This window comes from Pararge aegeria, chromosome 13, assembly GCF_905163445.1.
Source record: "Pararge aegeria chromosome 13, ilParAegt1.1, whole genome shotgun sequence".
NCBI classification, from domain to species: Eukaryota; Metazoa; Arthropoda; class Insecta; order Lepidoptera; family Nymphalidae; genus Pararge; species Pararge aegeria.
In genome coordinates, this window is record NC_053192.1 from 11,421,467 (window position 1) to 11,434,937 (window position 13,471).

The 13,471-nt window shown below is 35.8% G+C and overlaps 1 protein-coding gene across 1 annotated transcript in view; it reads left to right on the forward strand.

Moving 5' to 3' along the window:
• Positions 1-13,471, forward strand: part of LOC120628967 (NFX1-type zinc finger-containing protein 1-like) — a 48,633-nt gene that overhangs the window by 837 nt on the left and 34,325 nt on the right. The window contains exons 2-11 of the mRNA XM_039897672.1: positions 981-1,047; positions 3,555-3,704; positions 4,137-4,801; positions 6,128-6,353; positions 6,965-7,010; positions 8,550-8,775; positions 9,977-10,150; positions 10,683-11,630; positions 12,138-12,293; positions 13,290-13,437. Of these exons, the coding sequence (XP_039753606.1) occupies positions 1,002-1,047; positions 3,555-3,704; positions 4,137-4,801; positions 6,128-6,353; positions 6,965-7,010; positions 8,550-8,775; positions 9,977-10,150; positions 10,683-11,630; positions 12,138-12,293; positions 13,290-13,437 (2,785 nt within the window). The 5' untranslated portion in view covers positions 981-1,001. The remainder of the gene's footprint in view (positions 1-980; positions 1,048-3,554; positions 3,705-4,136; positions 4,802-6,127; positions 6,354-6,964; positions 7,011-8,549; positions 8,776-9,976; positions 10,151-10,682; positions 11,631-12,137; positions 12,294-13,289; positions 13,438-13,471) is intronic.

A 13,471-nucleotide genomic window follows, 5' to 3' on the forward strand; every position in this document is an offset into this window, starting at 1 on the left:
TTTTAAAATAGGCTTAGGGGAAAATATTTTGAGCAGTTTGCATCACTGCTTTAATCTCATTAGTTGTTCGCATTAGAGTTCAGAATCGATGGTCCTGCCTGATGGTAACAGCTCATAATAAATATGCCCTTCCAGTCAAACCACACACACAGCATCACCGTGTTGCGAGTTAACCTGGGTTTCGCCAGTCTATGAAGCCTGACCGGCCTTCGACCACGACCGTTTTGGCACGTTCTTGTCGTACATGATCCATCACTTCTCATTGTTATCAGCTTCTCCAAAAAAGGTTCATTACGTCGTAATAAAGAATCACAAATGAGTACACGGTTCATTAGGTTATCTGTTAAGAGTTATGTCCTTTATCCCTGACAATATTTATCAAATCTTCATTAAAATTACACAATACATGCTTTATAGTATACACTTTCAAATAAAAAACTATGAAGTAAAATTGATAAAAGTTTTCATCTCATTTCCCGGGAGAAGCTTATTGTTTATCAGGATAAAAAGTAGCCTATATGTTGACCCGGAATATCAGCTACCACTATACCAAATTGTATTTAAGTCCGTTCAGTAGTTTTCATGTGATTCCCGGACAGACAAAAATTAAATAAAAATATGTTTTGGACTCGAGTGTTGATTATAAAGCATCCCCCGGTCAAAATTTTCAAAATATATTAAATTACAGAAATCTTCCAGTTACAGTTTTATTATAAGTATAGCTAATTGTTATCAATTTAATAAAATATCTAGCCAATATTAATTTATACTAACACAAGTAGTTTGTAAGGATTGAAACTTTTTTTGTAAATTTAGATGGAATAAATAAAGCTTTATTTTTTTTAAAATTATTATTATTAAATCTCTAGTTGGTGCCAATTTTAGCATAGGCAGCGCTATAATGCATATACCAGCAGTTGCAGTATGCTGGTCATCTGAATTAATTGTTTGCCTTTTCAAAATGTATATTTCTATTACAGACACTGAATGACACTACATAAATGGATGAAGAACAATATATTGATGGAGAAACCAGGCAGGGGAGAGGTAAAATTAAGATATCATTATCGTCATCCTCAGCCGATTGATGTCCCATTAATGGGCTTTTTTAGGGATGAGGACTTTATAGCATCAACGTTTCTCTAATGCAGATTGGAGGGCTTTAACGATTTTTATCTAATATCATTGACACAAGCTGGGACCATAAAATACTAGTCTGACATGCTCTACAAGGCACAAGATAAAAAAAAAAAAAAATCCTGAGAAAGTACTGAGAAAAACACATTTCAGAACAACTTCTCAGAACCCTACTAAACAAAACCAATGAGGCAGCTATTGTGTTAGAGATGATGGTGGATGGTGGATGGTCAGTGTCTACAGGGCAAAGTTACGCTAGTTAAGCAGCATTATTGACCAAAGTCACTTACTGGTATGGTGACTGATTTAATAGGTCAAAAGGTTTGACCATTTAGTTACCTCAACTGGTTTATTTATTTATTCCTAGTATATTGTTAAATATATAAGATCCAGACTTGCATAATATTTTAAAACTTGAGCATGTTTAGTATGTAGTACACATTCCGGGCCTTACTGATAAACATGGTATACTTTTGTAATAATTATGCAGGCAATTTTCACTCTCAGATGTTAGAAAGGTGCTGTCAATTTAAGTTGTGCTCACAGTTTTACCTATTTCTGCAAGCGAAGAACATTATTAACTAGCTGTTGCCCGCGACTTCGTCTGCGTTTGATTTTGTTTTTAAAGTATCGCTAAGCCTTAAATGAGGGATCTGCTGCTGTCCACTGATGAGTTCTGTCCTCTATCTCCAACCACATTCATCAGATCTACACAAAGTTTGGGCAAAATTAAACGCATATTATAAGCTCTATAGTACAATAATAATTATTTGAATTGGTTATAATTTGTCGAAGTTATGGTGTAAAATCGTCAAACACTTTTATCCCCTCTTCCAAAGGAACCGAGCTTAATGTAATATAGAATACAAAGTATAGTAAGTACTTCTAACACTTCCAAGAATATGTGTACAAAGTTTCATGAGGATAGGTTTAGTAGTTTTTGCGTGAAAGCGTAACAAACAAACTTAGGTACATTGGCATTTATAATATTAGTAGGGATAGGGATGCACGTCGTGGCATAAAGTTCTCATAGTTTTGCAGTGTTACTCACGCTCTGACATTTGAAAGGTTTTATTTTGAAATTGACAGAATTTAAGTGTGGCTTACAGTTTTATTTATTTTAGCAAGCAGCGTATATTATTAATGCACATCTTGGCATGACGTCGTAATAGTTATGCAGTATTTTTTACACGCTCGTTTATGCACGCTCTGAAAGTTGCTGTTAGTTTAAATGTACTAACTATATCCTCTTCATTATGTCAACCAATCGAAGTCCACGTCTTTTGTAGGGAGTTCTAAATACGCCAGTCTTTAGTCCATCGCTTCACGTCATTCTTCCACCTCGTCGGGGGTCCCTACCAAAGCTGCGTTTATCGGTGCGAGGTCGCGATTCCAGCACAGTGGAACCCCGACGTCCATCAGTTGTCAGAGATATTTGCCCCGCCCATTGCCACTTAAACTTCGCGACTGTTCTATTATCTGTATTGGATAATAGATACATACCTATTATCTGTATATGTATCTATTATCTACGAATAAGACTAAGAAGACTTACTAATATAAGACTTTAGTAGCTTAATTTAATAACTATATAACTAGCTGTTGCCCGCGATTTCGTACGCGTTAATTCCGGTACTTCACAAATCCCGCGGTAAACGTTAGTTTTCCTTGGCTTGTTTATGGTATATTGAGTACTTTAATCATCGGTAGTTTTGTCAGCGCACACCAATTAACGAATTTTATTCGCAAAATTTTGCTACTTTAGGTTACATTATCTCTATTTTTTTTTAAAGCTTTGTGTTGGTAAAAAACTGGTTATAATCGGTCCAGTAGTTTCGGAGACGGGTACAAACAAAAAAATCTTCCATTCTATACTACCTTAATGATATCTTAATGCATTCAATTCAATTTTAAAATGTGTACCTAAGCATTTAATGGACTGCCATAGGTCAGATTGATTGGCTTACGCCGCGGCATTTTTCGTAATTTTAGCATTTTTATGCCCGTCGTAACTTCTAAAAGGTAGGTCCAAATTTGAATAATTTAATGAGGAGTTTACAGGTACACATGATTAATCTTAATTACAAAACTAATTAATTTAATAAGGACCACGATCGGAATGACATCTACTTTCGATTGTACTCGTGTTCTGATTGATAAAGCGGTTATTGTGACTTAACTTTAACAGTTACTCATAGACTTTATGAATCCGTTTGGTAGTTTCTGAGTTTCCCGCACCCAGATAGACAGTCGCGGTGGGGCACTTTAATTTATAATATGTAAGGTTAAGATATGTAAGGTTAAGGATACAACATCTTGACTCTCTCGGCGTTCACGTTCAGCGTGAGCTAGGGTTAGGGCGCTAATTATCGTGTAGCGTTATAGGCGTTTTAACGTGGCTTAATGTTTTGTTGTAGGTCCTCATAGAGGTACGGCTAGGAACAACAATACTGGTAGCAAGCGGAGGAATCAGTCTTCGAGCGGTGAAATCTTTCATAACACCAATAGAGCAATTTACCGTGTCGGTTCGGCTCAATCTTTAGCATCAATGAGTCATTCAGTCGGAGGTACGTATATTTTACGTCAGTCGGTAGGTGTAACTAATTAGTATTAGTATTTCAAGTCTGGGTATATAAATGGTTACTCAATAATTAATATGAAGTATAATATAATATATATACACACATTTCTAGTGAGTAGTGACACGGCGCATTCAGTCCAAATAGGCGCATAATAGGCGCATTCGGTGGACATTTATTCCATCAAACTCAAACGACGTGGTTTTACACGGTCACAGTTGGAAGTGTTTGAAAGCTACCATATAAACCTTAAGGGGGCCACCATCTACGACTTTTTATAAAATATAAGATCTTTATTGTTATTAATCAATTTTGAACATTTTCCAGGTAAGAACTTACTTATGTTCAGCGTTTTAGATAACTATAAAAATTACATTTCTATGTAGTCTGAGTATAATTTTGCTTTTCTTTATCTTTCAGCTTCATTTAGGGGGCACACGGGGCGGGCACCGCATCGCATAAACCAAAATCCTAGCAACTCTGCGTACCAGGCTAACAGGTCAAATAATCATTCAAGACCTCGCGATTCTGGTAATCGTCCAAACAAATACACACCACCACGTAATATTGGTTTTTTGATGTTGCAAAACCTTGCTAAATCAGAGAGTAAGGAAATTATTTCACAAATTAACGATAAAAAGGAGGCATTCATGAATCTGCTTCAGTCGCCCATAGAGAGGCAGGATGTATTTGCTTTGGTTTTGGAACTTTTGGCGAAGATTAGTCAGTCATCATTTGATCAGCTAAAGTTGACAATTCTATTGGACGTATGCAATTCAGCATTTATACTAAGCTTGCGCAACTATTTGATGGATCTGCCATATCCAGAACGCAAGTCTGTTAACAGTATGTACTGGAAAAATCCTAATGAATTTTGGGGCAATTTTTTAATGTTTTGTGAATGCATTACTACCTTGTCCCCGTCCACAGCCTTAGCTAAATGCAGGTCTCTGATAGATGGAACTACTAAACTATGTTTAGAGGCTCTAGCCGAAAGACATAATTATGAGCTACCTGATAAATACAATTTGACGCTGATAAAATTACGTACCGCATTAACCGAACATGAAAAACAAAAAACGGAAGTAAGTATTTCTTGATCGAAAACTAACAAAAAATATAGGTAGTACCTAACCAGAGTCCCGAAGTGTGAGTGAGATTTTCTACATACGTTTACTTATTCGATCGCGGGAAGGATAACTACCAATAAATACTAGAAAAATAAAATAACTGCCTCTCGTTAAGCTACTTGAATATACAAAGAAAATGTCTTTTTTTTTTGGTTTTCTGGGCAAATTTTTGGAAAGCTGAATCGATTTTTACGAAAACTTACACTTTGAAACTCACATTAGAAATATAGTCAAAAACAGCTTATTTAGGCTAAAAGTTCTATATATAATGCGCCAATACCTCAACTCTAGTCCTCTCAAAACTTAACTATGCTGATACTGTTTACGGGCCAGGTATGTTGACCAGATCAGCAAAGTCAGTGCAAAGAGTCCAAAACGCCTGCGCCAGATTTTGTTTTTCTATAGTTCCTCGTTCTCATGTCAGCCCTTATATTAATAGCGCAAATATGCTAAACATGGAGTCTCGACGTAGACTCCATTTAGCTACTATGCTGTTTGGCATAATGTCCACAGGCAAACCAGCATATTTGCGTTCAAAAATAAAATGGGCTCACGAAAATGGAAAACGTAGCACAAGGTCTGCGCCTCGGATCTCAATGCCATGGCATGGAACTGCTGCTTTTCGTGGTACTTTTAAGTACTTTGCCTGTAAGGTCTGGAATGACCTTCCACCTCCAGCCCGTATGAGGAAGTCAATGATTTCGTTCAAGAATGCCATTAAAAAGGTATTTTTGGATAATCAAAAAACTCATCAATAAAAAGACATTCCGGATCTTTCAGACTAATTGCTTGTTGTCGGGCTTACGCGTAACATCTGTTTATATGTGTATATATATATATTTTTCTTTTTATGTGGTGGTGGTACTATTGTATCGTTTGATAATTTTATATATATTATTTTACTTTATTTTTCCGTATACTCCCTCTCCTTGTCAAGTTCACATCGCTTCTTTTTAAACTTTTCCCGGCAAATCCGTGATGCCAATCAAGGCTATACCTGAAAATCAGCGCTGCAGTTGTCAAATACTGCAGCAGCATGCTGAGGTAGCAGCCTTTTCAGCTGAAGCACCTTTCGATAAGGCATTTAGTTTCTAAAATAGTGTATAATTACTTTTAATTAGTTTTAATGTAATTAGTAATTAGTTTTCATTAGTTTACTTATGTGTGGAAGCTGAACAAAGTTTATTATTATAAAACTCAGGCAGACGATTATACAAGAACAAGTGACTTACTCTACTTGTGCTTTTATTCCGAAACTCAATGTCGTAAATTAATCCACAGGCCGGAGTGCAACGCATAAAGCCTCAAATAAATGACGAAGAACACGAACCACCGGAGGATTTTAGACAACTTAGTGTCGTGCCTAGACGAGGCGATTTGATTGATGAGCGTCCGTACCTTCGGTCCAATATTGTTAAGGGAGGCTATCGTGACGTCGATCACTACCTGGACGTTCAGTTCAGACTGTTCCGTGAAGATTGCTTCGGCCCACTCCGTGAAGGGATACGTAAGTAACTTTTCATATCTCATGTTCGTAAAGTTTACATTCTTTAACAAAACTGCGGGTGGAAAACACCTCATTACTTTACCGCGCGTGGTATACAAAAAGAGTAGACAGAACAGCCAATCGTCTCATACTTTACGATTTTTTTAATGTTGTGTTTTTTTCATTTGTACCTTTTAGGACAGGCAAAGATCATTGACCATGCAGGCATATCTCTTCTATCAGCCTATTCGGTCGTTACTTTGTTTTTAAAAGCCAATCTACGTCTTTGAATAAACATGATGAAGGTCGATATTGTAGGCACAACGTTATGATCGCAAATAATATCCTAATAAGAGCCTACGAAACTTTCATACAGTAGAAACAGTTATTTTCTGAGGAATTAACTAAAAGTTTAGCCGGTTTTTTTCCGGTGGTTTGTCGTATGAAACGCGTATGCTACGAATTAAAATAATAATTACACTCTAGGCTTCTATATCTCGCAAGCTTACAGCTTGCGGGCTTGTACCTCCTCCAGTGTCAATCAATGCAAAGGTTCGCGTTTCTAACTCTGGGTTACCATTTGCCTATTTTTAATCAACCAAGTTTTATTTTTATAATTTATATAATTCCAGGCCAATTCATACAAGATCCCACGAAAAGAAAATATGACCATATAAGGTGAGTTTTATGATATAATTTTCAATTAGGCCAGTTAAAATGACTAATTATCTCGCACGCAAGATTTAATTTTCGGCTAGGGCTAGCATAATGCGCACCACGTGAAAATTTTGTGTACCCTTTTTTCTAAAATACGAGTAACGGTAATTATCGTGGCACGTGTGTACTCTTACTGAAAATTATTTAACTAAAAAGGAACTTAATTAATTAAGAAAATAATACATTTTATAGCTATGAGTTATTTAGATAACATTGCATGGCATTATGATAAATGCAAGGTGGAATATTTTTCAATTTGTTGGAAATGTCGACTGACGTACCTACACAAAATCGCAACTTTTTGTGCATCATGAACAGTAACAAATAATCGCTAAAATATTGTATTTATCTAATAAAATATGATTCCTGAATTATATAAACGAATTTTTTATTTATATTCTAAGTGAGATTAGTATTTATTTACAATACTTAAATAAAACTGAAAATTATAGCGATCCGCCGTGACAGGTGAAATGCCGAATGACGTCATGGAATGAATTGTACATGTAATTTTGTATCGCTTTGGACTTCGAAAATCGCTGCACTTGCTATTTGCATATGTCAAGTATTCTGTGATGTCAAACTATCGGTTATGTGTTATCAATACTAAAATCATAATCTTAAGTTATGGACTAAGAACTTTCTAAGACAGATATATCTGATTTGCCTGTGACGTCTCACGAGTGTAGTAAGTGTAGTGTAGTCACACCCGGCGAGCGTTTTCGCGGTTAATATTTTTTTAAATAAAATTTGCAATTTATATACACAAACCCTACATTTTTTGGACATATTACACATCTGAACATCACTTGAAAGTTTTTCAAAATCATCATGCCTAATAATTGCAAAAGTAATCCCTCTGCGCAGATTAATAGTCAAAGTCAAAAATACCTTTATCCAAGTAGGCCCATAGATGGCACGTTGATTCGTACATTACATGAGAACTGTGTACACGGTAGTAAGGTGATGGCGATAACCATATACGTAAACTTAAAACTAAAGCTACGAGGGTTCTAAACACGCCCTGGCCTAAAAAGAATCCCACAACAAACTTAGCCGGGTGTTTTTTTTTATCACATTGACATTTAAAATGATTAGAATAGTATCCTGCTTAGAGCAATAATTCACACCCAAGCTTTATTTATTAATTACGTAGTCCTTTAAACTATGATAGGTATTTTCTATAAACTTACGTTTAATACAAACTTTGAAGTTTATTCGTACTTCCAATGTTCAAACTATTGAAGTCACCATTTTTCTTAAATTTAGAAATGTTTTTATGAAGAGAAGATCTGTTGAAGAGTTCCATGATTCTTTTGTGGCGACCGGAATGTTAGTAAAGAAGGTTTCTAAAGCAGTAGCCACCTCCAAATCTATTGTAAAGGTTTTATTATCTACATAAGTTTAAAGTTATTATATTATAAAAATCAGAAAGTTATAGATATTAAATAAGATGTAAAGAAAAATTAATGATATTTTTTAATGTTTTTACGCATTTAGAGTGTTCCGCAACGTAAAATTTGTGGAGCCCTATGTATCAACGCAGAGAGTTGGCTCAGTTGTGGAATTTGATGCTATCACAAAGAAAAGATTCAAAAAAATGAACTGGAACCATAACAAGCGTTTCATTTTCGGATCGCTCGTATTATTCACAAAGGACAAATGTAAAAACTTAATTGTGGCTACAATTCTTGATAGAGATGTGAAATATCTTGATAAAGGGAAGGTAAAGAAAGCAATTTTTAATATTTCTTTTATTTAATTACCTACTGGAATCTCACAGGTAGCTTAAAATTTTAGCTTTAAGCTTTATAAATGGTTCATCATCATCATCATCATCATCATCATCATCATCATCATCATCATGTCAACCAATCGACGTCCACTACTGGACATAGGTCTTTTGTAGGGAGCTCCACAATACACGGTCCTGGGCCGCTTGCCTCCAGCGGCTCCCACCGACTCGCCTGATGTCATCTGTCCAACGCGTTGGGGGCCGACCTACGCTGCGTTTACCGGTGCGGGGTCGCCATTCAAGCACCTTAAAACCCTAACGTCTATCGGTTCACCGAGCTATGTGCCCTGCCCATTGCAACTTCAGCTTCGCGACTCGCTGAGCTTTGTCAGTCTTCTACGGATCTCCTCTTTTCTGATTTGATCACGTAGAGATACTCTAGCATAGCTAAATGGTTAGGTAAAGCGAATGATCGACTTACTGATATCCCGACTGGTGACTCATATGCGAACCGACTACACCATAGTCTTAGAATATAAACTCAGCTGGCAAACCCTTTAATTTTTATCAGTAACCTGAATGACTATTTTCTCGCGATAAATTAAATAAATTATCATCTGGACGCGAACCGGGGTCTTCTGGTTTCAGGACCGCCCGATTTTCCACCTACGCTATTATAACCTTGTAGATGATGGAGGATTTACCATATTTGTATTCTAATGATACTGTAGCAATTTTTCACTGTCTGAAAATATAGATAAAACGACGTTTTCTAAAAATTAAATGAAATTTTATAAAAACCGTTAGTCGTTTTCGAGATTCATACATATACATACAAGAATTGCTCGTTTATAGGTATTAGATGGATACATCTTTAATTGTCTTATTTATCTTTCTTATCTATAAACAATCAGATACCAATAATTCGAATCAAGGCCTTTCTCAACGGGAGGGCATGCCTATAATCATCACAGTGTACTTGGCAAAAGGGTTGGAGATTGCATTAGATATATAGATTGTGGCTCAAAGGAAGCTGCTACCTGTTCTCTGTTATGTTCCCTTAGCCGCCTCATACGCAACGAACGATACATACGACAAGATAGAGGGGTGGTGACAACCTTATTCTGATCTCGTCATCGCCACCACATGAGAATTTATGTAAATAAAATAACTGGTTTATGAAATGTTTCAGATTCCAGTAACAACGGTTGACTTAGAAGCTGGAGACAATTTATATAAAAACGAAACATACACGATGATAGAAAGCGAAGTCTATTTTGAACCTTATTATCATGTGCTTAAAGCCATGCAAGAGCCCTCTTTCCCGGAACATATTGTCATGCAAAAGTACATAATTGATGTAAATGTAAGTTTCGCAGAAAGTATGGATACGGATACCTATACGGATAGCTAATATTCGCTTTAGAAAATTGATTATACTTAGTATCCCTTTTGAGTGTACAGGCGTGATGTTATGTTGTGTCACTTGTGTGTTTGCTTAAATAATGCAAAAGCACTAATCGCGGTTGGTGCTGTCATTTTTTGAAGAGTTCCACTGTCTAAAATTTAAATGGGACCATTTCGTAATTAACCCCTTTCGAATGAAGAAAGAACTATTCAACATTTTAAAACAATATCCGATTTGATAACCTCCTCCGTTTTGAAGTCTCTTAAAATGTACATATACCTCCTTGAATAAAAAAATATTAGATTTTTTTTGATATAATATTAACAGCACAGATTTGCCTTAACTTTTTTTTCGTTTTAACACATTATTTTTGCAAATGTGCCATTTGTATCTCATTATTTTTTATTATTTCCTAAGTAACGGCAAAATTAAAAACTAAATTAATTAATTAATTAGGTTAGTAGGTAAAATTTTGTTATTTTTTCCGTAGCCTGAACCACAGCCAGCAGCATACGTGGACGAAAATAGAACATATACTATGGAAACTGAACTTTCTTTACGCAAAACTTTTAAAGTATTAGACTTCGACACTTGGCCAAGTAGTGAAGAAATGAACTTAAATGAAAGTCAATATGAGGCTTACAAAATGGCTCTCACCCACGAGTTCGCTGTTATTCAAGGCCCTCCTGGTACAGGAAAGACCTATTTGGGTGTGAAAGTAGCTAAGACATTTCTAGAAAATCTGGAGAGTGCTAGAGGATCGCTTTTGCTATTAGTATGCTACACGAATCATGCTCTAGATCAATTTTTAGAAGCAATCTTACCGATCACCAATTCTATCGTTCGGATTGGTGGCCAGTCTCGCAATGCGGCCATGGAGAGCATCAATTTGAATACCATACGAAAGAAAGGACAGCAAGCACCGTCTTCGAGTCGAAGACTGTTCTTTGAGCAAAGACAAAACTTAAAGGAGTGTATTCTTAAATTAAAAAGAGCGCAAGAATGCATTCAATCCTTAAGCACTTGTGTCCTAAGTCACAACTGTATTCAAAGTTTTGTTCCAGAGAGTATAGTTCTTGGCGAAATTTATAAACGTTCTAATGGAAACTTCAAAGATCCGTTATATTGTTGGTTGTTTGAAAATGTGGTATATGACTTCAACGAACCGATTAAGTTTGAAGATGAAGAAAATGTACATCCCAACAACAATACAGTTGACGATATAGATGACAGAAATAATTTTGTCTTGGATGATTTAGATACTGAAAATTTAAGTATAACTTTTGACATGAATATACAGACTTCGTTTTCAGTAGACAAAGGCCGAGAACATATAAAATATTTGATTTCGCGTCATAGAAATGCTACAAAAAGACGAGAACAATATGATTTGCATAGGGAAATTATTGTTACGAGAACCTTAATCCGGATGTTCGACGTATGTTGTTTTCATCAATCACACGAACATCTATTATAAGTTATTTATGCAACTGTACACACACATCTATTATACGTTATTTATGCACTGTATGATAATGGGTATTAAATAAAACAAATAAATATACTACGACAATACACACCTCGCCATCTAGCCCCAAAGCCCCGTAGCTTGTGTTATGGGTACTACGAAGACTGATAGACATTTTTATCAAAAATATACATAAATATTTATAATATACAGATAAAACATCCAGACACTGAAAACCATTTATGTTCATCACACAAACATTATCCAGTTATGGGAATCGAACCCACGACCTTGGACTCAGAAAGCAGGCAGCTTGGACGCTGCCAACTGCGCTAGTCGGCCGTCATTAAAACACGAATGTGGAAACATTAGTTCAACAATTATCACACTGCTACGCTTCGTGTTTTAATACCCCTTATTATACAAAAGTTGCATGAATTACTATAATGTTATTGTTAATATGTTAATTTCTTGTAGGAGATGAGATCCTATTACAACCAAGGAGTTGAAGTCAGCGACCAAGCTAACATACGTGATCCGACCAGTCTGAACCCAGTTGATCGCTGGATGCTGTATTTTAAGTGGACTAACTATGTTGCAAATGATCTTAGAGAGAAGGTTCAACCACTGCAGGTATCGCCATACCCATCTTTAATGCAAGTTTTCTTTCCTTAGAAAAAAAAGTACATACTTAACTTAAGTAGATTTTGGTTTCTCGGGTATCAACAATTGCGTGTGAAACGAGCACGAATTTATCTATTGTTTTTCTTGAATACTTTCAGATTTTGTAAAGGAAAAAGTAGGGGGTCTGAGCTTTCAACCTTTCTATGTTTGAATGTAATACTTAGATAACATGATAAACTATATAAATGAATATAAAAACATCTTTAACCTATACATAATACAAGGAAGTCTTTTAGTCACATAAGCTATATATCATGCTGGTAGTTATAAAGTTAGTCTTAACTAATAGTATTCTTAAAGCAAGTCAGAAAAAAAGCGCTATCGATTGCTTTATCCGCGTGTGCTGACTAAATGGTCCGTCATACGTTGACACAGCAAAAAAATATAGTCTAGTTGATAATTATAGAAAAAGAAACATTATACTTCTACCTCTAGATATAATGCATTTTATTAGTTGAATTTGGATCTTAACCACGTGTTATTTGGATGCATATTTGACGTGATAATAATTTAAAAACTTATAGATCCCGCGTTTGTGATCGGAAGCCTTGGTACAAGATTTACTCCCTTTTACTCGAATTCGTTTTCGAATATGGAAATACTTGAATATCGCAGTAAAATGGATTTTATTTGGACTCGCTTGAAGCTCAAAATTGCCTACAATTCGTTAGATCGGACTTTCGACGGAAAATTTTGTAAAAATCATTAGTACTTGCTAAAGCTGCTAAGTTCTATATGCACTAGTCTTTAACGAGGTTCGAGTAGAAAATTTTCGTCTTATGTGTTTTCCATTCGATTCTAACTATTGTTCCCTATGTCAACTAAACTTAAGGCTAGAAAAAGTTAACGTGTAGTACATTTAACAAACATGCATGTGTGATGCACTTATTGTCAGATAGCTTACTATTACAAAAATAAAATGACTACGCTGTTTCGTTATTTCAGGACGAGCTAAGAACAGCTAGTGCTGAATACGAAGAGTCTCGGATGATAGTGGACTATGAGCTGTTGAAGAATCACAAAGTCATTGGCATGACTACTAGTGGTGCTGCGAGGTTAAGAAAGCTTATCAAGGCCTTGGCTCCACCGATTGGTAAGCATATTCAAACAAGCTGTTGCCCGCGTTC